This window comes from Leptonotus elevatus, chromosome 20, assembly GCF_054856555.1.
Source record: "Leptonotus elevatus isolate MCC_2025b chromosome 20, RoL_Lele_1.0, whole genome shotgun sequence".
NCBI lineage: Eukaryota > Metazoa > Chordata > Actinopteri > Syngnathiformes > Syngnathidae > Leptonotus > Leptonotus elevatus.
In genome coordinates, this window is record NC_141258.1 from 11,534,433 (window position 1) to 11,558,946 (window position 24,514).

General features: G+C 37.0%; 1 protein-coding gene across 2 annotated transcripts in view; it reads left to right on the plus strand.

Annotated features, from left to right (window-relative positions):
• Positions 1–24,514, plus strand: part of slc39a11 (solute carrier family 39, member 11) — a 72,817-nt gene that overhangs the window by 13,975 nt on the left and 34,328 nt on the right. For both annotated transcript variants that reach the window (XM_086064562.1, XM_086064563.1), the window contains exon 4: positions 3,364–3,522. In XM_086064562.1, the coding sequence (XP_085920688.1) occupies positions 3,364–3,522 (159 nt within the window). The remainder of the gene's footprint in view (positions 1–3,363; positions 3,523–24,514) is intronic.

Consider the following 24,514-nt stretch of genomic DNA (forward strand, 5'->3'; position numbering starts at 1 on the left):
TTTTCTGCTCTGTATTAAAATCTTGCCTCTCTATTTTGCCCATACAGTATTTAAAATATGTTTTACATATAGTACATATAGTGTTCAATAAGAGAATTTCTACATGTACAACATGAAAAGAGCACACATAACGTGTGCTCTTTTCATCTTATCAGGAGTAAACGGTTGTGTATCGCTGAGGAGGAAGACTATTCAAAAAATGGCTTCAATTTGCAAGGTAACATGGAGTTTTGGGTCACACAATGTCTGATGAGTCTACATTGACCCTGTTCTACATCAGCGAGAACACCAGGTTAAGAAGAGAGGCGGGTGAAGCGGTGCAGTGATGCATCATGCGTTTATGCTCGCTTCAGTTGGTCTGAATAGGTTCAGCAATGAACTGTGCGAATACCGTGAATTAGTTTTTCTAGATGACTGAATTATTTTATTTGACACTGGCATATTCTAAAATGACAATGCCAGGTGTCAGGATTAGTTAGGTCCAAAAACAATCAAAGGTAGAAGAAGAAGAAAAAAGGACAGAAGCTGTAAGTGCTCCCAAAATGTCAGATGAATCATTTATTCCGATGCAAGCTTTTTTGTTTTCATCAAGATGCTGATTCTGCTTTTTTAAAAACACAATATTTTAGTGGAAAAATCTGGAATACCTTCCATGTTATTGTTTGTTCCCAGATATTTTCACTTCGTAAACTCTCCATATTCACACTCACAAAGGCATCTTTTGATATTCTATTCATTTTTATTTTCAAGGATATTTTTCTACTGAGGAAAGAATTCTGAAATCATCAACTTTAGTTGAAAAGGTCTAATGCGTCACCTCCATACCAAGATGTTTTTTGTTTTTACAGCTCAGTTGGGTTGAAATGAATGTTTACAGGTTTGCTGCAGGTCATTACAATGCATTGAAAGTCATTAAATTATTTGTTCTAAAACTAAGGTTGTAAATAGCATTAAAAAACCATTAAGGACAATGTCCAGAGGCATTAAAAATTGAAATACAATTGATGTAAACACATTGTTGTTTTGCTTTATTTTACATACAACGTTGTGCAAAGGAGTTAATAATTATATAGTTATATAGTATATAGTTATAATTATAAAACAATTATGATAAAATATATTTATTTGTGGGGACCGGTGACTTGTTATAATTTATAATGAACAAAATGCTTCATGTTCGTAATACCAATTGCTCTAAATTTGAAAAGATAAAACGTACTGTTCCTGTCTCCATCGTCCAACATGAAACATGTTTTACACTCCTTTTAACTGTTTAGTATATCTTTTTAACTTCAAATAACTTTTAGAACTAATATAAAATTACTGTATCAATGGTTGGAAAGATACAAGCACACTTGTATTTGGTAACCATATTTGTCCACTTTTATGTTCATTAGAATGAAAAACTAAAAAAATATATTTTATTGTACATTTGGAGCAGATATAACGTCCGATTAATCATGTTAAACTATGGAAATCATGCAATTAAATATGATTAAAAAATTTAAGTTTTACACACACATCTCATTCAATGTGTTTGCTTTATTCTCATTACTATTTCCATTGCAGAGTCTCACTGAAGGCATCAAAACTAAGAATGAACATGTGGAGTTATGTACTTAAAAAAAGGTGAAATAACTGAAAACATGTTTTAAATGTCAGTTTCTTCGAAATAGCCACCCTTTCCTCCATTTACTGCTTTGCACACTCTTGGCATTCTCACCTCTGGGAACTCCTTCAATCCTGTTGGAAAACCATTTCAGATGACTACTCTTGAAGCTCATTGATGGAATGCCAAGAGTGTGCAAAAAAAATGAATAAATCATCAGAGCAATGAAGAAACTAGAATATAAAACATGTTTTCAATTACTTCACCTTTTTTTTTAAGTATATAACTGTGTATGTGGTAGTGTGCGTGCGCGCGCGCGCGTGCTGTGTGCACATGTGTGTATATACAGTACAATGTGGGCATTAAATTTGTTTTAAGTTGCTTAAACTCAGCTTTAAACAGCATTCAATTAGACTATCTGATACTAGTCAATAGGGGTGTTCAAAAAATTGATTTAGCAATATATTGCGATATTACCTTGCGCAATACTCAAATCGATTAGATATGCGGCAGAATCTATGTTTAAACATTTTTTTTTTTTTATGGAAATATTCAGCAAAACGTCTTACTTATAGGGTTCACCCGTTAAGCATGGAAGAATGTTAGATTAATGGAACATTAAGCCTTAATATTTTATTTCAATGCTGTTCAAACATGAAACTGATTACAACAGGTTGTTTGTTAAATACAGTGGATCACAGTACTTTGCTCCCGGCTGGTTTACTGGATTTTGACTGATTTTTCAAGGCCCACAGAATATTGTGTTATATTGCTATAAAAGCATGGAACCTACCAAAAGAAAGATTAGAGTCTCTTCTTTCATCAGAAAAAAAGTTTATATCTATATGTTTCCCTTTGCAGCAATTAGCATGGCTCTGGTTGATTTCTTATACTCTGCTGCCACCTGCTGGCTGTTTTTGTGGTAACTACCATTGCTTTAAGCTTTCTCTTCAGTTCAGAGGCTGCATCAAAGCCTTCTGTATGCTTCAGCATAAAAACAAGAACAAAGAAAGTATTAATACGTTTTTGGGACCATTGTAAGTCTATATTTAAATGATAACTTATTGATATGTTTTTTGGAGCAAATGAGTTCATCACAAACGAGTCTCAAATAGCCCCTGCAGAAACCCTAGTAACCCATACTGACTTTGAACAAAAAATAATTACCAAAATACAAAAACGATAAATGGTTTTGTCAATAAACATGGCAACTGCGGATGAAACAATATTGGAGGCAGCATAGCAGGCAGCGGTGGTCTTTGAGGCAATCTGTGTTAATGTTGTTTTTCAATATTTTTTGTATCCACTGTTGTTGAAAATCATTCACATCACATCCCAATACACTACCAACTGCTGTGCTTGGTCCTTATCTGTACGCTTGCAGGAAATAGACAGCAATACGATGAGATATGGAGTGTGGAAGGCTAGCGTTGATCTGTTTATAGTTAACACCCCGCTCCCCACTATACGCGGAGATAGGGACCAAGCCATACAGTGAATAACGAAATAAGCAAATAATTAAAGCTTTCTTATCTTTGCCATTCAAAAAAATGCCAATTACACCAAATGAGTGAGAGATACAAAACCCTCATTAACATTAATAGTACAAAATGAAAATAAATCTAACTTATCTGATCTTCCGAAGCATCAACAACCTTTTTATTCCTTCTTTGAGTATCAATCAATACATTGTAAAGATTAGTTGTCTAATTGATTCTCTTTCTCTTTTACTTTGCCTTTTTGTCCTCACTTAGGTGATGTTGGCTGCTTCCTATTGGTCATTGCTGGCGCCAGCGATCGACATGGCTGAGGATTCTGGGAAGTACGGCTCATTTGCTTTTCTGCCTGTGGCCATCGGCTTCACACTCGGGGCTGCTTTTGTTTACTACGCTGACGTGGCCTTGCCCTTCTTGGTAAGAATCTCATCTCATAACTGAGACATACATTCTGTCTAGGACAGAATAAAACAACAACTTGAATGATAATGTGCATACGTATTTGCAGTTTACGCAAAAGTAAAAACACCTTGTGTCAGTGCAAATGATGAGCATTTTTTAATCATGCTTTTGACTTGTCTATTGACACAGTTGTTAATTTATTGACGGTACACAGCGGGATTGTTTTCTGAATTTCGGGCTTGTGAGTTCCTCTTTTAGCAGATGTTGTCACGGCAGGCATGATAGCCAGCCGCGCACATGGAAAAATGCCTGCTGAGCTTCCCATTATCAATAGATAAAAACGTGCCCCGTGTTGTATACAAGCATCCTCGCTCAATATCTGTTTTGGTTTCATCAAGGTTATCTGGAAAGAAAAAAAGTTCAGTATTGAAGTATCTCCATCCACTGCAGAGAATGCAAAAGAGGCAATTTAGACCAACTTATGACCATGGGGAAAATTAACATTATCATTCTATCTATGAATTATTTTTAGGGTATACTAGGTGGCTGTGTTTTATAGTTCTGCACTGAAAATTATGTCTGCAGTAAAAATTCCTCTCCTTTTGGGGAGATAGTGATTTTAGGCTTCTTTTCTGGTGGTTTTTAGCAGTTTTAGTAATTCACAATTTTAGGTCAAAACTGCCCGAAACTTATGATGTCAATGCGAGAATGACGGCAGCCGTTAGCTATTTTTTCTTTGGATGCTGGGTGTGATGTTCTTGTGAAAGGTGAAGAATTAAGCCAAACAAAACAAAATTGGATGGACAACGTGAGAGGAGTGGGATTTGCAGCAGTCAATGCAATGGTTATGACTTTGAAGATCAAGTGTTTAGGTCGGAATTAAATGGTATACTTTCGCAATGGCTTCTTTACGGCTTTGGTTGAGGTAGTGCCTTTCTCATCCGTGTGGCTCATTAGTGCCTCCTTCCACGGAGATCATTATCTCAGTACGAGGGCTATAACTTTACCCCTGTCCTGCTGCGGACAACGTGGTTCCCACAAAGGCCCGTCCGTCACCACTGGATGTGGTGTAAAAAAAAAGCTTAATTTCACTTAATGTCTGAAAACTGCAAACCAGTGGTCAACAAAATCAATGTGAACATTTCTACTCATGCCCACTTCAGCCTAACGTAGTAGAAAAGCAATAAATTCAGTAAATATTTGTTTGAAAAAATACTTCCAGACGGCAAGTTACTACTACTACTACTACTACTACTAGCACTACTACTAGTACTAGTACTCTTCCCTCTGGACACTTCTGTGACCAAAAAGGCCTCACTGACTGCCTTTAAAAGCACACTTTTTAAACTCTCTATCTTGACAGTATAAGACCAGCCGTTCTGTAATGTCAGCATTCAATTTACAAGAACATTCGTCAACCTTTTCCTCTTGTTTGCCAAGTTGCCAACTTTTCATTCTTGTATTTTTGCCATTTGTATTCTGTGTTTGTGTGCATGTGGTTGTTTTGTGCATCAGTGCGTGTGTGTCTCTGGAAGGACGCACTGATCATTTTGCTGGTTGTTTGCCTGTGTCTTTGTCAAGGTAATTCAGTAAAAATATGGCCTTCTGCCTTTGCCATACTCTAAAATAAAATGATCTGTTAGTGTGTTTATGCACCTGGCTGCTTTTACAGCCAAAGATAAACAAGTAGCTTGGCTGAGATGTTATTTCATTAGTTAGCAGAGAAGGAGAACGATGAGGAGCAAGCAAAGGAATACAAATGAAAATGCATTTCGGTACGAAAGAGACCACACTAATGGGAACCAAGGAGAATCCACCTGCAGCCTTCAGATGACGAGAGTTTGAGATCAGTGTCCAGGGCTGCCATGTGTCACTGTAAGACTCTGATTGGATGACTGTCTCACTTAGCCTTCCCAACACAAAGAAGACAAGTTTCATGCTTTCCGGAATATGGAGGACAAGAGGTTGTTTTCATTTGTACAGTAGGTGCGACAAACTAAGCACCTGCAGCTGTAGACCCATTGGCTTGTGATATTTTTCAACTTTATCGATTTCTCCGCCTCCAGTGTTTTTGTGCACTCATTCACTAGGTCAATTTTATCGATGTGTCCGCCTTCAGTGGTTTTGTGCACTCATTCGCCGCTGTGGAACCAGCAAAGAACATTCAGACAGGTTGTTCTTACAGGAGCTTGGGAAATCCATGGTCTCCTCAGGAGATCAGAGAAAGAACAGCATGTACACCAGTTGCCGTGGTCATGTAGTCGTGTCGCCTCCTACCGTCGGCAGCTCTTGAGAAGACCGTTAACAGAGCTCCAGCTCTGTCGCAGCTTCTCGACCTCGCACACCAACTCTGCTCTTTCCCTGCCAGGGAGGTGGCGGCATGGCTCAAATGGTAGCGTGGTCGTTGCCCAACCTGAATGTTGTGGGTTTCATCCTCAGCCCTTGTGATCATGTCCTTGAGTAAGATACTGAATCCCCAGTTGTCATCAGTAAGTGAATGATGAGACTGTGCTAAAGGGCTTTGAATCCCTTGTAGGTAGAAACCGCTAAACAAGTGGAATCTCATTTGGTGACGTTCCACATCCCTAAAGCCAGCTGGGGGGATCAGACCGTCAAGGTCCCTGCCTTCGGCCGGCACCTAGCTCACACTGCACCTGACCCCTTTGGCCCCTCCCACAGGTGGTGATCCTATAGAAAGTGGGGCCCATGTTGCCTTTTAGGGCTGTGGGGCTTGGCCACCAGGCACTTGCCATTGAGCCTCACCTCCAGACCTGACTACAGAGGGGTCCCTTGTGAAGCGCCTTGTCGGTGAGGAAAAACATAGTCCAAAATGTCCTTTCACCATAAGGGTCCTCTACCTAGTATGGACCTTTTATTGCTATGGATGACCCTGCCAGGGGGCATAAAGCCTCAGACAACTTAGTTCCTAGGATCATTGGGATACACAAACCGCTCCACCACAATATGGCAAGAGAGGAGCTGAAAAGAGCATTTCATGCCATGGCCAAAATTATTATCAAAAAAAGTGAAATATTGTTAAGGAGGGCACAAGGGTTAGATCAGGCTTTACCAAAAAAATGGCTGTGAAATGTGAACTGGTCGAAGTAGCAGTGAACAGCTGTTGCCTTGAGCTTCTGTGGTCACGTTAGGACAGAAGCAATGACACAAATTGCATATGAAGGAGTGTCTGACACATCCCTGTCATGCACTCTTATAAAATATGACGCACAGTTGCACACACTCATACACGGAGCACACTTGAACAGTTTTACAAAAGGACACTGGTGGGTCGAAGTCAATGACATAACTTATTCTAAGTACAAAAATATTTTGTAGCTGTCTCTGGAATTCTTTCATTCGTACTTGATGAACAACTTACTTCAGATGCTCAACAGTCCCCAACCCCCCACACATTTTCAACGGGAGACCGGTCTGGACTGCTGGCAGGCCTGTGTAGTACTCAACGAAGCCACGCCAGCTCTGTTGTAGCACATGCATAAATTGGATACTACCTCCGAGGGGGGCAGCTTTTTTCATCTACTTAACTGAAAAACTGCTGTCCATAAGAGCATTTTGTCCCTTGCAGATTGTATTGAATGGTACATGCTTTTACCAAGAACTGTTCAATCCCTAAGCAATCATCTGGATGAATCTCATAGGATAAAACTATTATGCAATTCAAACATAATGTGGTTGACTTGAGGTTGTACTGTAACCGTAGTTCGTTGACGTATTCAGTCTCAGCAGTAAAGCAGTTTTGAAGTTTTGCTTTTGGTGATAGACTCTCAGGAACTCCTATTCACTTATTTTCCCCTTGTTACATCATGAGCTGCAGCCCTCTTCTCTTTTCATTGTTCTTCATATTCTTTGCTCATTGTTTTCTTACATCTGCTTTTTTTAAATCTGGTTCCATGGTGACTGTAAGGGAAATGTTGAACTGCGATAATAGCAAGCATGAAATCAACTCGGAACATTGGAACATCTTGAATACAAACGCAAATGGTGCCATCGGTGTTTGGACAGCTGCTGGTGGCCACTTTTACTGGTTCCTCAACAAACACCAAAGCCGAATGAAAAGAACCCCGGTAGGAGAAAAAGATAGATTGCAAGAAGGATTGTCGATAAGGTTACAAAAAGAGGTTTAGTAGTTAACAAGTCGGGGTGAAAAGGACAGAGCACATGATGGATTGATTGGTTGATGATGATTGCCCATATGTACTTCTCCTGTGTGAAATATACTCTAGGAATATATTTTATTTAGTATACTGTAATGTATTTGCTGTCATTCAAATTAAATCAACCCAGCGTAATTTTCTTGGACCACAGTTTTTTTGTATTTCACCTTACAAGAAGTTCTACCAACAAATGGAGGCTGATGTCATAGTACACAATATATCAACAGGTCTGGGGTTCCTGTCCTGGAGCATACAAGAGCCGTTTGGCCAACTGGACACAATGACCAATGAGCAGAGCACAGCAAACACATGGCATCTTCAGTGTTTGCTGTGTCTGGCGTTCTCTTATACTGGAGTGAGCAAATTGAATATTTTGTCATGGTTACTCAGGGTGAAAGTTGAGGCTCTGTAACTAAAGAACACTTTCCTATAAGATAGCATGAAGTTTATCCTGAACATATTATGTTGTCCACCTCTTCTGTCAAGCTTCTTGGACCAACCAAGTAAGGATTGTCTGAATCCAACATTATGCAACAGGCACTTGGTACCAGTGGGGCACATCCTTTGCACCACACTATGTGGGTATGATACAGTGAAGTTGAACTATACCCAAACCAGATTTTTAGAACAATTACTGAACTTGTCAGAAGATGAGAAAATATGTTGTTTAATATATCCAATCAATCTCATTATAATACACTATAATGCTTGCACTGCAAATAAATGTGACTCGAATATGTCTTTATACGTCTAAAAAATTGATGATTGTTCTGCGTGATTGGTTGCTGTCACATCACACAAATGTGAACTATTTTGAATTTTGTACTCAGTTGATGCAAAAATCATCAGACAGTACATTTCATGCTGCCATGCAGCTCTGAAGATGATCTCATGTTTGCAGACTAGCTGTCAGATTTTGCCGCAAAATGTCTGCGCCGCATCACTCGCTTCAACAGAAGACGAGAGCAAGACTTCTGAGTTAATTCTTTTAGCACATGGGAATCTGTCATTGTATCCCCTTTCTTCTTTTAATTTTTTTTCCCCCGGTTGAGCAGATACTATCTTTATAACCAATTGGCAGCTACATCCTGTAAACCTTTGGTTCGTCACTGTGTTACCGTGTAGCTGTCATAGCATACTATTATTTTCTCTGTAGACGCTTATTCATTTGTATTCTAATTGTCTCTTCCCAGAATTGATTTGCTTTCCTTCGCTTCGCTCCCACAACTGCTATCAATCTACTAGGGTTCTGTTTCCTTTCTTGTTCTTACAATACATTTGCCATCTTATTTTATCCTTGTATATCCTTGTGCTAAAATGGTGAGACAAACTGGAAATCAACCTTGTGATTTTGCAGCTCTCCACCCCGCAAGCAAATATCAAAGATCAGAAGTTGCCAGTACGTGGTTTGCAATACAGTATGTTGTGTGCATGTAGTGTGAGCAGTAGAAAAATAACATTGAACACAAAAACCCGTAACACAACTTACATTAACTGCATGTGGGATGATTTACAGACGTCACGCTAAAGGATTCAGCCAAATTGTTGATAACTGGGAAGCGGCAAGTAAACCAAAAAAGTATTAAACATTCAGTAGCCTGCTGATTAGTTGGCCAGGACTGCCACGTCCCCCCTCATTGATTTTAAATTAGGGTGACCTCAGAATGACTCCACTGGCCACCTTCTGCTATTATTTACATTATTTAATGATCGATATACATTCTATGTACCATATTTTGACCATATTTCAAGGTCTACTGTATGTCTATGTTTTTGCTGTAGTCACAATCACTGACATCAGGCTTGCATTGATAGGGCAGATCTGATCGGTCTATTTACACTGAAGTCAAATTGGTAAATAAGTATTCAATATTCACTATTCAGAATATTTGATTTTTAATAAGGATGGCTAAGTATTGATATCAGGTATCGGTATCGGGCTGACACCAAGCCTTATTTCAGGGTATCGGCACACGTGACATTTTTGTTTCACATTCAGGAACTAGAAATGAAAAATTACAAGGATAGAAAATTGCCATGAATTTCATGCAATTTGAAAGAACTGCTATGTTGGGTTATGTAGGTCTTTCTTTTAAATTATCTATGATTTTTTTTTGGGGGGGTGGGGGGAGGGGATTTTATGTATCAAAAAGTAGTAGTGGTATCAGTATTTTGTATCGTTTTCGTTGAGTACTTGTACTAGTATTAGTCTGAAAAAAGTGGTATCAAACATCCCTAGTTAATAATAATAATCCTATGTTATGTGTGCTGTTGTATTTCAGTGCTAGGAAAATCCTTTCTGTTTGCACATTATTGGTGTCACACTTAGTGGCATTAACAGCTGGAGCGGCAAATTAATACAATCAGTGCTTGGGACTTCCTGTACCGCAGCATGATTGCTTCGATTTAAAGACGCAGTGCTGAACCAGCAGAGCAGAGCTTCACTTTTATCATGTTTCCAACATAATTTCGGCTGGCAAAATTTCCATTTATGGCTCACTGTGCCAAATTGACTTTGCCTAGTTGTCATTTCTCGATATTAGGGAGGCATTTTATACATTTTAGATTACAATACATTTCAGTTGAACATTTTAGTTCACAATTGTAAAAATGAGAGGTGTCAGGTGATTAAAAATTTAAATTGTAATTAATTGCATGACTTCAATAGTTAACTCACGATTAATCGCAAATTTTATATCGTTCTAAATGTACAATAAAATATTTTTTCATAAGTTGTCATACTGTTGTTAACATAAAAGTGTTAAAAATTATACTAAGAAATATGGCTGCATAATTTCATAATAATTCATCAAATTGAGTTAAAATTAGAAAGATGTACTGTTCTGTAAAATTTTTTTGTGTGATATTGATTTGTGTTGAGGCCATTTTTCTGCCACTAGATGGCATAATTGCATTTGTAAGACATTGGTGACAGCTCAGCGCATTTTTCTTTTCATATCAAGAACTATCTAATCTTTAACATGAAGTAACTTGTGAAATGCTGCACATTTTTTAAATTGTAAAACACAACTTGACCACAGTCTCCAGTTCTCCACAAATATATGCACGACTAAATTTTGACCTGGACGTGTCTGCTGCGTTCCGATTGGAATTCTCCCAGTACACTGGGTAAAAAATAACCCAACTATGGGTCAAAAATTGACAGATTCTCTACTTGGGTCAATTTGACCCAACTTTGTCAATAAATGGGTCTTTTAGTGTAAAACAACTCATAAATATTGGTTGTATGCTTTACTTGGGTCAAAACATTTGGTCATTTTGTATAAAACAATTCAGAAAGTTGGGTCAAATTAAGCCATGAAGTAGATCGGTCCATTTTTGATCCATAATTGGGTTACTTTTGACCCAACGGTTTTTCAAGTGTACAGGCTTTCCAAGTAAGGGCCTGTTATTAATCGCGTTAAAAAAAATGTATGGCATTAAAAAGGAACTTTAAATTAACTCAAAATTAACACACTAATTTTGACACCCCTAGTAAAAATGATTAGTAATGATATTGAACTAAAAATGATAGTAAACTAATTTCAGATAATTTCCTTTAATAATTGTTGCTAATACAATATGTAATAATAACAATTTCTTTTGTGACTGCTCACTGAACATTCAGTGTGGCAGCCGCCATCCCCAATAACAGTCTCTTTGTCGAGATGTGTCACACCAGATCTGTGTATTTTGTGTGTGCGAAAAACACTTTTGAATGGCCTCTGGTCAGACCTGTCATCCCCGGTAATAATTTCTATTATTTTCTGTAGTTTTTGCTGATAAAAGTGATGCCATTTCTAAAAGGTGCTAAATAAAGCAGGCTCCCATTATTATTCAAACAACTAAGAGAATAATTATGACTTTTTACCCTAGTGAGGAGAAGCGGTTCAGAAAATGAATGGATGGGTAGTGCATCACTACTAAGTGCAGCACAACCTCCTAATTGTGAACAATGTTGTTGTATTTGTTCCTTTCCATCCTTTGTGTTGTATTCATTGTTGAATACAAAATAACATAATGATGGCGAACTGGTAAATTGCCCAGCCAGATGTGTGGACCTGTTTCGATAAATAAAAGAAATTAGTCCAGGAACAGAAGGCATTTGAAATGAGGCCGAGTCAATGTCATGAAAATTTGAGGTCGTTTGAGGATGACGCGAGTTGATGCAAGTCAAGGCTTTTTCTATCACCTGACAAATTCCCCCTTGACATATTTGAGGGGAAAACAATAAACTTTATTTTTGTCCTTGATATAAACTCTTGTTTTGTCTTCAGTTGTAAAAGCTCTTAATTAAGTAATACATTGCATTAGCGGGTTGCATAATTAATTGAAATAATCCATCCATCAGTCAAGGCTAACCTGACAAGCCAGATGGCTCGTTTTGCTTAAACAGTATGAGCGGAACAAATTACTTATTTTCAACTACAATGCTGGGAGCTGTTGTGAAGACACACTGTGCATCACACATCTTGACATGCCATAATGGTTTCTTCCCAACTCTATCTGCTAAAGAGGGGAAACGAAACTGGGTGAAAAGGGCACTCTGGAAACTTTTGCATGTAATTAACGCCACTGGTTTGTGTCAGTATTTAAATTGATTCTCGTGTTGATGTCTTGGACTAAAGTACGGTCATGTGTGGCGGAGAAGTCAACCCATTTTTTCCCAGACAAGAGTATGTCTATACCGCCCCAGTTGTCTAAATATGGCATTCTGGTTAATATTGGGTTTAGTGAAATATGAGTTCAGGAGCAAAATCCGTTTTTTTATTCATCTCAGGGGGCGGCCATTATGCCACTTGCTGAAAATGACATCACAGTTGCTCAGGTAACAACTAACCACAGCGCAGCCTCAGAAAACAGGTGAGCTATGATTAGTCGTTTCCTGAGCCCTGAGCAACTGTGATGTCATCTTCAGTCGACAGCAAGATAGATAAAAACGTCTGGATTTTGCTTCATAACTCATATTCAACAAATTTAATATAATTCAGAATGTCACGTTTAGACTAGTGAGGTCACATATAACATATTATTGTCAAGAAATGTTTAAGGTTGACTTCCACTTTAATTGTAATTTGTAAGTTGTCTTGATGAGATGTCGAACAGGACAACACCATCTTTACTGGCAGGCGTGCTCAGTTACTGTTGTCGTCAATTTTTCTTTCAGTATTTATATACAAATCCGAACCAAACTGTAAATGTCAGATAGCCTAAAGTAAAAAAATTAATAAAAAAAAGTGACAGTCAGTGACGGATTGATAGGTTCATCAGTACAGGTAGTCCTCAACTTACAAACACAATGGGTTCCGAGAGGCTGTTTTTAAATCGAATTGTTCATAAGTCGAGACCCATTACATTTTGTTTTGAAATTAAGTTTTGTTTTGTAATCAAATTTTGTTTTCTAATTAAATTTTATGAAATTTAAAACAATTATAAAATATTAAATACATTAAATTAAATGTAATCATATACTATACAGCAGTGGTCCTCAACCCTGGTCCTCTGGGACCGGTATCCAGCCTGTTTTCCATGTCTCCTACAGCCAACACAGGTGGGAATCGTTATCAGGCTTCTCCAGAGCTTGCTAATTAGCTGATGATATGAATCACCTGTGTTGGCTGCGGGAGACATGGAAAACAGGCTGGATACCGGTCCCTGAGGACCAGGGGGTTGAGGACCACTGCTATACAGTATTTACTGAACAGACATACAATATGCTTTCTATGCATAAATTAGATTTTTTTTTTTAAAAATTCGAATGAATTTTTCTATACAGTACGGCTAAGTAGGGGTGTGAATTGCCTAGTACCTGGCGATTCGATTCGTATCACGATTCAGAGGTCACGATTTGATTCGATACCGATAAATCCCAATACATGTACACTTTAAGATTTGTATACAAATTTATTTATTTATCTGAAAATTCAGGCTTATAACTGAGCCACTGCATTTAGCAAACAGGTTGCAGTCTGTTTGATGTTTGAACAGCACTGAAATAAAATATTAAGGCTTAATGTTCCATTAATAATTTTTTTCCCCATGCTTAACGTGTGAAGTAAGACGTTTTTTTGTTGAATATTCCCATGAACAATTGATGTTTGAAAATCGATTCGGCCGCATATCGATTCGAGAATTGCGCGCTGTAATATTGCGATATATTGCCGAATCGATTTTTTCCTAACACCCCTACAGTTAAGTATACAATAATAAAAATAAAATAAATACACTTACATATATGGTGGAGAAGAAAGAAGTGGTGGATGGAGGAGTTATTGAGTGGAAAATTCAAGTGAGACTGCCACATTATGACGTGCATTATTGGCCATTTTCTCACCACTGTCCAACTTTTTCATAGTGGCCACCTTCGTTTCCATGGAGATTGCCTGGCGTTTCTTGCCACGACCACTACCATCGCTTGCCTTGCTCTTTTTTGCTGCTACCACCACTATCATCTATCGTTATCCTCTGCTTGATCAGCTATCAAGTTTATGTCCATGGAAACGTGTGAATTATCCAAGGTACGGTACGCGTTGAAATGCTCACAGAGAAAAGTGCCAAAATGTGTATAATGGTGTACAGTCCATCAGTTTGCCCTCATTCGTCATTCATCAGCAAAACCGGCGTCTTTCAGTGACTGAAACAGAATGCCCACCTCTGTTCTTTAAAGGGACAATCAGTGATCCCTAGCGCCGTCTAGTGGTGAATTTATAATTCATTCATATATATTTTTTCTTTCTCACCTCCACTACGATTTCTTGCGGCAAGGAGCCGTTTTGTTTCAAATGTTTATTGAAGAATTGAACATCCATCCAATTTCCACATTTAAAGAAGACGCAGTTGTACTGCAGGGCGAGAGGGGCGCGGCAACCACACGGGGAGAGGCGGGGTTTTTACTGAAGCGGGCGTTTTACTTCGGTGTTAGAAAAATAGCCAGCAAAATACCCAATATAAAAAATGACATCGCCATGGTGTCAAAGGTAAGGTTTAATCATTGTATGCCTGTAGTTAACTGTGGAAGGGCATAAAATACCTTTAAATATAAACTCTGATGTATTGCCTTGAGCTGTTTGGGAAATTGACAGTAATAATAATAATAAAAATAAATATGTTTTCTGTAATTGAGTGGACATGTTGAGAGATAATTTCCTTTGTTATTTTTTATGTGACTTATCTCATTTACACATTTTCACAAGAATGTTATTACTCAAAAAGGCTGCCAGTTTGAAAAGGAATAAAAGCACGCTTTGGTGGAAATCCTTAAGCAGTGAAGCGTTTTTGAGTGCACTGATATGTAAAATAAGCTGCTACAAACAGTTAGGCCGCACGAAGGGCAATATACACCTGCAGGGTATGACACACATCAAAACATCATGGTTATGTAATTGTGTGCAACAGTAGCATGAGAACTGTGTCACTTTTGGTTGAAGCTGTGTTCCTGATTCCTAGCTGAGAAGCAGCAACTTTTTTGTATTTGTTTATCAGGGATGTCCTGTGATGTTTTACAGAATTTGGCATCTACATTTATACCAAATAATCGTACTTATATTTAGCTGTATTTATTATATGACTTGCTCAATTTGCGATTACCCGTGATTTTGGTCCTCCAAGGGAACAGCAAGTTAAGTCTTAATATCTGATTGGTTCGCGCGTAGCATAGCATGCTACATGTAGATGAACTGTTGGGACCTTTCTACATAATGTAGCCACGTCAATTAGAAAGGGTGTGCAGCATTTGCTGTTAATTGTTAATGGGAGTAATGCCTGTCGGTGGCTGACTGCGTGTGAATGTAGCCCTGGAGGCCACCGGGGTTTGCAGGTGGCAGAGTTCCTGCATAACCCTATGATTCATGCAGCCAGCAGTGTCTCTCCACCTCATTTATTCACAACCTGGACACAGAGCTCATGCTCCATACTGAATATCACTTTACAAAAGGCGGCGTGTGCACGGTCTGTGTTTTTCCGACCGTGCTGGCTGTCGTCGTTTTTTCTTGAATAATCATTGTTGTCTGAAATGTCACCGTGCAAACTCAGTGGCCCCTCAGACACACATCGGAAATTCTGCAGAGATTCGCTATCTCTGTGTACGCGCATAGATAACACATTCACATTTCCTGTCTGATAAGACCATTTTGATGTTGTCTAATGCCCCTGAAGTTGTACATTTCGGAATTCAACATTTCCTGGAAAATTTCTCTCAAGTCATACAAGCATATTTTGTTTACATTTTGTTAAACTTGATATCCATCAGGTTGGATTCTTTGAATATCATTAGATGGTGTACATACTGTTTGAACTGTGCGTTTCGAGACACATATTTTCTGTGTACAAGGGCTTTTAATAAAGACCTATACCTGTAAAGAGGGAAAATGGGAAAATGAAAAAGATGATTGCAGCAATGTCGATATTCTTTTCATCAGACACATTTCAAGGAAAAAGTTAACCACAGTAACCATGGGAACATCAGAGAATTGGCATAGACAATTTACTCTTTAATTGGTTTACACTGCTGGATGCGGTTTTATTGGGCAGGTTTATGAAAACAATGGGACAACATCGAAGAAAAGGCACTTTGTTGCACTGCAAAGTAGTCTATGTACAACTTGTATAATAGTTTAAGAGCAAAATAACGCAACATACAGGTAGAAACGAAAGTGAGGGCACACTTAGGTGAAAAATGTTCACTTAAGAACAAAAAAAAATCGTATTGAATCCGGAATAGCAAATGATAAAAATGGCCAAAATCCCATGACACACTACATTTCAAGCAAACTACAACACTGTGTAGTTTATCAACTGCATCCATTTTTTTTTTTTAGAGCGCTTGCTTCTTTTTCTATTTTTTTAAGCACATGCTGGGCATCAGCAGGCCAAAGTGTGGTAAGATTCAGCCCACTGCTAGTCGTTGGCCCAGCAGTATTTGGGGCATGAACATACAGTGCAAGAAAAAGATTTGGGAACATTTATTTTCTTCAGTCACGGGTAGGAAAAAAGCATAGTTTTTAATAGGGCGGGGTTTAAAAAACAAACAAATAATCAATATCAAATCATTATTTTCTATTTTGAGCCTGATATCGATTCATAAAACCATGAATCAATTATTTTAATATCTCTTTTTTTTATCCATAAAAAAATAGAATTTTAAAGGCCAATTTTTGGGGGGTATCTTGGATTGTTTTTATTTTGTAATTTATTGTTTACATGAATTTAAAAATGTTTTCTTATATTTATAAAAGATCTGACTTACTGCACTTTAAAAAAAATCTGAATTGTTTTAATTTATATTTACAATTATTGAATTTGAATTATAAACATATTTTCATCTCATCCTTGCTGATGTCCATGTTTGTGTAACACTTAATGATTATACCATGTTTTACTTTCATTATTAGAGGTGTCAGTTGATTAAAAATTGTAATCGTCATTAATCGCATTACTTCAATAATTAACTCACGATTAATCGCAAATTAATCACACATTTTATATCTAAATTTATAATAAAGTTTACAATATTTTTCTAATTTTTCATACTCCTGTTAACATAAAACTGGGAAGAAATATTAATCTAATAGAAATATGGTTGCATTTTTTAGTCATTGATACAGTAATTTCATAACAATTCATTAAAAAAAAATGGTACTGTACTGTAAAAGAACGAGTGTGACATTGATTTGTGTTGGTCATTTTTCTTTCACTACATGGCATAATTGTGTTTGTAAGACAATGGTAACAGCTCAGTGCATTTTTCTTTTCATATAAAGAGTTGACAGATTTTTAACATGAAGTAACTTGTGAAATTCTGCACATTTTAAAAACTGTAAAATACAACTTGACCCCAGTCCCCACAAATATATGCATTGTTATTTAATTTATTACTGCTGAATTGTGTTACGGTGACTCCTGTGCACAACGTGTAATGCTTTTATTTTGTTAAGTTCAATACGGATGCACATTGTAAAATGAAGTACCATTACTGGGAACAAAACATCAAAGATTGTTGTGTTCTTTTCATATTAATAGCTATCTAATTGTTAACATGAAGTAACTTGCGAACTTCTGCACATTTTTAAAATTGTAAAATGCAACTATATTTATTATTGTTTAATTTATTACTGCTAAATGGTGTTATAGTGACTCCTTTTCACGACGTGGACACTTTTATTTTGTTAAGTTGCCGGATGCGCATTGATTGTAAAGTGACGTCGCTTTACTGCAAGCCAGCCGCTCTGCTGCAAGCGACAGCAAGCCAAGAGTAGAGTTTGAGAGTGCGGCGGGCACCTCTTGCTGGAGCAACCTAGCTCGTTGCTAACGGCTAACCGAGTGCGTTTTTCCAAAGCGTAGAACCGGCGGTAGTGCTACACAGTCCAAATGGTTACTCCACGCTAACATTCAATGTGTGTTTTAGCTCCAGTGTAGTACGGTGCATTTCAATTGGGTAATTTTGATGTGGACGAATTCCCTTCAGTAGAGGCTTTCCAAGTAAGGGGCGGTCGTTAATCGAGCGATAAAAAAATGAGTGCCGTTAAAGGCACTTTAAGTTAACGCGAAATTAACGCGATAATTTTGACACCCCTTATTCATTGTAAACCAAATTATTTAACCAGTCACTGCCTCTGCAAAATTTTATTTTGAATTTTATGTTTGTGGAGTTTTTATCATGTCCTTGATATTTAAGAACTGATGTCCCTTAATTAATCAATATCGGATTGAATTGATGTGAATTGAATCAAATCTGAAAAAAATCTAATCTAACTGAATTCTTGTGAATCGGAATCCAATCGTTTTAGGAAATTATAATTGATACCCAGCTTTAGTTTTTAAACTAGATTATTCAATTGTGATTCAATTAGCCTACAGCATAACAGCTAAATGTTGCTTCACCATGTTTGCTTTGAACTCTGGATTTCACTAATTGACCCGCAAAGAACCACTGGGTTTGCATTCCATTAGCATTTTTTTTATGTATTAATTCATAAACATTAATTCATAAACCATTCAGTGATTTATAGACCAGTAGCAGAACATTAAAGTTCAAACACTCCTGTTCAAAAACCAAGTTAACAAAAGCACAGGCATGTTTATAAGACACCAGGAAACTAGAAAAAAAAAACGAAAACATAGTATGTCTTCTTTGTCTCCTTTAATGAGGACTATATTTAAACGGAGTTTGCTATCGACTCTGTATGAGATCATTTATGTGGTCCAGGAAGTCAAACATTACACGACTCCCTTGCCTCAGGTTAACACAATAACAATTCATCGCTTCATTAGTTTTGAGGTGTCTTGACAGTTTAGTTGTAAGACAAGCTGAAGATATTGAGGCGCCGCTGTCACATCTCAACAGGATTGTTTTCCATGCCCCTGGCGAGCAGCTAAATGTCACCACTCAAGGATGGAAAATTCAAAGCCATGTGCGTATTTTTGTTTAAAAAAAATATAATAAAGCAGTTGGCCGTGTTGGTGTGACACTAATCCACACACTGCAAGACAATTCCTATGGGCACAGTTTTTTTTTCTCCACTTGCCCGCAGACAGCCGCAGCCACATGCACAGCTTTGTTGAGTTGAAGCCCTCAAAACTGCTTTGATGGCTCGATATCAAGATCAAAGTTGTCCTCACGGCTGTTTCTCACTCAGGGAATACTTAGCCTTTGCCTCTATCATTGCCTTGCCTTTTACAAGGCTGTTTTGAGAAGCGACTGGTGCATGAAAATGATACGACAACTTTTAGGGCCCAATACACATGTATGACTGCTTTTATTATTTAGAGATAAAATGGTGGGAAACTGTATCTAATATTTCAATTACATTAATACAATTATTTTTTTAATTATCACACAGCATTGCATACAAAACGAAAACTGTGATGTCATTATCAGTTGCCAGTGAATTGCAAAATAGCCACCCCAAATGAATAATAATAATGATAACAATAATAATTATAATCAGAATACAGTTTTTAGACAAGTGGTGCAGCTTCGAATATATTATTGTAAAGAACATTTCGGGGTTGACTTCACCCTTAGGTAATGTTGGTTGATCATTTTCGTAGAATATGTACGGTTCAATATTGTTTGGCTGAAATAGGGTATGTCGACAAAGGGAGTGGAGGAAATGAAGTGAGTGCTTTGACAAAATGGGATCCATCTTGGCGGAGAGGCAGGGGAGCACCTGTCAGTGTCAACATGCGTCATGTCTTCCCCTGGCAATATAAACATCATTTTACTTTTTGTGGGGCTTGTCTCATAACAGCACAATAACGCAGCAGAATAAATAGACAGTTATTCTGTGAGCAAAAAGGAGCGTTCCACATTTTAATCAACAGGGACAATTGGTGTTAACTCTATCTGTTTCTAATGTCAAAATAAGCCTATCTCATACAGTGGAGAGTTGGCAGCTTTGTATATTTTTATTAGGAGTGTTAAAATTAGTGCGTTAATTTTGAGTTAATTTAAAGTTCCTTAAATGCTACATTTTTTGTTAACACGCGGTTATTGACCGCCCCTTACTTGCAGTCGAAACACAGCAGACACGTCCATGTCAAAAGTTTGCAGTATTAAATTTAATAATAATGCATATATTTGTGGAGACTGGGGTTAAGTTGTATTTTACAATTTTAAAAACGTGCAGAATTTCACGTTACTTCATGTTAAAGATTAGGTAGCTCTTAATATGAAAAGAAAAATGCAATTATGCCATCTAGTGGTGGAAAAATGACCAACACAAACTAATTTTTACAGTACAGTACATATCTTTAATTTTTACTCATTTTTATGAATTATTATGAAATTACTGTATCAATGACTAAAATATGTTTTATGTTAACAAGTGTATGAAAACTTGAGTACATTTTTTTTTGTACCTTTTATTGTACATTTAGAACAGATATAACATTTGCAATTAATTGTGAGTTAACTATTGAAGTCATGCGATTAATTACGATTTAAAAAAAAATGTAACGCCTGCACCTCTAATTTTTTATCATACACATTATTTTATAATCATTGTTCTGTGAAAAACACTTGTCCATTATTGTCTATTTTTGTCTTTTTTTTCCTTTTTAATTTTTTTAATTTTTTAGATTTATTGGATGAAACTAAATGCAAACATTCCAAAAATGTGCTTTTCACAGGACAGCGACAATATGCTAGTTACTTAGGGTTAGAGTTAGGGTTAGTTACTCCACATGTTTCAAACAATACTGGAGCACGATCTGGAGAAAAAATAACCTCATTCTTTGAACAAGGGTTTACGTATGTTTGGCAAGCAAAGTACCATGTCATTCTTTCTTTCTTTTTTTGTATTTTGACAGAAGAATGTCATAGACCTTTTATTAAGAGACAATGTATGCTCCAATGAGATATTGTACCTATCATCCAGAAAGATGGTAGGTGAATTCACATTAGATTTTAAAATGAGCACGCAGTCCTGTATTTTCTATAATCAAATTTAATAATATTTGTTGCTGCATTCAAGCGCACAACCTTTATAGTAAATCATTAATTCCTGCCCGTATCCCACTAATTAACCTTGCCAGACTCTTTCCTGGCGTGTGTTTGGCTCAATTAATTTGTTCTTCAAGACTACTTGGATTTCATACCGTGATGTCTTAAACTTTTCCTTCAAATCATACTCGTTTTGTAATTGTTCTTATACGGAATATTTTTTTGTTTTCAATTTGTCAGTGCATTTTTTTTTTTTGTCATGTATTTTTTATGTGGATTGTACGGTACACAATATCTGTTATCAGACAGCTTTGGTACTAGTTTGAATAACAGTTTCAAGGACTAATGGATTTGTTCCAGGAGCCTGTTTGTAACTTCAAACGGGAATTAATCGTTCACTTTCTTAAGATCCTACTCTCAACTCAGCTTTATTTACAAAGCACTTTAAAACGACCATCGCTGCATACAAACTGCTGTACATGGAATACAAATCAGTTATGCAATAAAGACGGAAGAGATCCGACTCTCAACTCAACTTTATTCATAAAGCACTTTAAAACAACTATCAAACTGTCAAACGCCATAAAATAAAGATGTTTTTTAAAAGTGGGTAGAGAGAGAGTTTGCCCAACGTTTAACGTTGTAATCCAGGCCTTGATTTCCTCCAGACAGAAAAAAAGGCTTTAATGGAAAAGTGTCCTTTTTGATCAGTGGGACATAGATCTGACTATCATCCGCATAGCAGTGAAAGGAAATACCATGTTTTCTTAAGATGGAACCCAGTGGTAGCAAAAACAGTACAATGAAAAGAGCAGGGGGCTCAAAATCGAGCCCTGTTGAAGACCAAATGACAGAGGGGAAGACCAGGGCTAACAAAAAAGTTATGTCAGCCAAATAGAATCTAAACCACTCCAGAGCACTACTACAAACGGAGATATAAATAAATACAATTATAATTAACATACTATAAATGCTTTTTTATAATAATAATTTTCTTTTTCTCATTTCTCCAATTTTTCTCTCATGCCGCTGCCTAGTGGTTGGGAATCATAGTTTAAATGCATGTGGAAATATAACCGTTACTTCTGTGTGTGCTATTTTGCTTGACTTTCTAAAACTTTATTGCTTTTTCATGTATTCGTCTGAAATGTGTCATATCTTATTATCAGTCACTATTTATGATCCTGCTTGAACATAATCATAATTATCACGATCCCCATGTTGATGTCAAGAGGATTTCCACCCTATTACACATATCTGTGTGTGTGTGTGTGTGGGTGTGTGCACGTGTGTGTTCTAAATGTCAGTGCATTCAAAATTGTACTTTGATCTTTGCCGGTCTAAAAGCTCATTAATTAAGCATCTTTTAATACCTGGCAGGGTATCATTTGCATTACCATTTGCCTTGCCCACACACACACACACGCACGCACGCACGCACACACACACACACACACACACACACTGTCATCAATGATGAGTCCATCTTAAATGATTGATACAAAATGACACATTGACTTTTAAATGTGGTTTAGTGCGTCTGTGTGTGGCTCTCAGTCAATGATAGGAATAAAGTACAGAACAAGAACTGATGTATGATGATTTTAAATGTTTCATTTGCAATTAGTTTTAGCTACTTGAACTCTTTGTTATTACAATTTAGTGAGTGGGGATGTGTGTTGCTTGTGTGTCGTGACTCGTTGGACAATACAGGTATGAAATAATCAAACAAATACTTGATGGGCATAAACAACTTAAATATACAAACAGTAGATGCAATTAAGATCCATAATAATAATAATTGCACAATTGTGTCATATAATAATTTTTAACATGCAGCCATTTTTAATGGCTGCATTCTTTACCAGCGAATAAATGGACTGCTTGGTAATTGGCTCTTTCTTTTTTTTTATGCAAATATTTCTATCCAGTGCATTGAATGCATTTCCACTATGCTGCTGATCACAGTGTCAAAGGTTTCTCTAATAACTGTAATGATAATTGTGCGCTCTCCCTTTTTATTAAGGCAGATGTAGGAAGGATGTCTGGCTCCATACTGTTGTTGGTTCAGTCAAAAATAGTATTAACTCATTCACTCCCAGTCATTTTCACTGAAGCAACCCCGTTTGCTCCCGGCTGTTTTACTGGATTTTGACTGATTTTGCAAGGCCCTGAGACTATTGTGTTCTATTGCTATAAAAGCATGGAACCTACCAAAAGCAAGATTAGAGTCTCTTCTTTCATCAGGAAAAAAGTACATTTGTATCTGTTTCCATTTTGCAGTAATTAGCATTAGAATATAGCTAAGTTTCATCATTATTCACAAATCTGTTTAAAACAGAAAGGAGCTTTTTTGCAATATGGCCCTGGCTGATCTCTTATACTCTGCTGCCACCTTCTGGCCCTTTTCTGTAATAACTACCATTGCTTTAAGCCACCTCTTCATGTCAGAAGCTGCAACAAAGCCTTCTGTTTGCTCTTGCATAATAAAAACATATAAATATGTTTTGGGGAGTGAAGGACAAAGTATTAAAAAACGTATTTACACGTTTTTGGTTAAGGGTGCCGAGTTAAAGGTGCCGTTTTCAAAGTACTCTACCAAATGATAAAATTGCAGTTTCAGGTATTCTTACCCATTTTGTTTTTATTATTTTAAACTATAAGAAGTTTTTGAGCTTCAAGTGAAAGTCTGGCAAAATGACGATGCATTCCCGTGTTTACATCTAGTACATGCACCAATGACATGTTTATTTTTCTGAGGTGCTCGGCGTGGCCTAGTAATCAATGAGATGTGGAGCAACTGGGCTCACTGCTCCAACTCAGCTATATATGCTGGCTTCCAATAACCTGCTCTCTATTGCTTGTTACCAACGCCAGACCTACATGCACCACTTATTTAATTTTCTTTGTTAGTACACTTATCAACACATAACATCACACCATGCACACTACTGATATTGTAGATAAGACACACGCCATTCTCTGTTTTTGTATTTTTCAGTCATAATAAATGACTTGGGTTATTTTTAATCAGATTAATCACATTTTAGAATTCTGATTAATCACAATTAATCGCCTAATAAAAAAGGCTTTTTTATCAAAAACATTTTTCCTGCCAAAATTAATAGTGCGCCTAATCTGCGTTAATTCATTATTAATGCGATTATTTTTTGGGATTCATTAATCAATTAACGCTTTAACTTTGACAGCACTAGTTATTTTGTAAAGTGGATTCCTCCCATTTGTGATTGCCTTTTAGCAGAGTTATGACAAAATGGGGGCCCGTATCGGCAAAATTGCCGTGTTTGAAAAAAATGGTTAAACTCACTCTGAATATTTTTAATTAGTTTAACAGGTCATCTTGTATGTCTTAATATATTTCAAATAACCC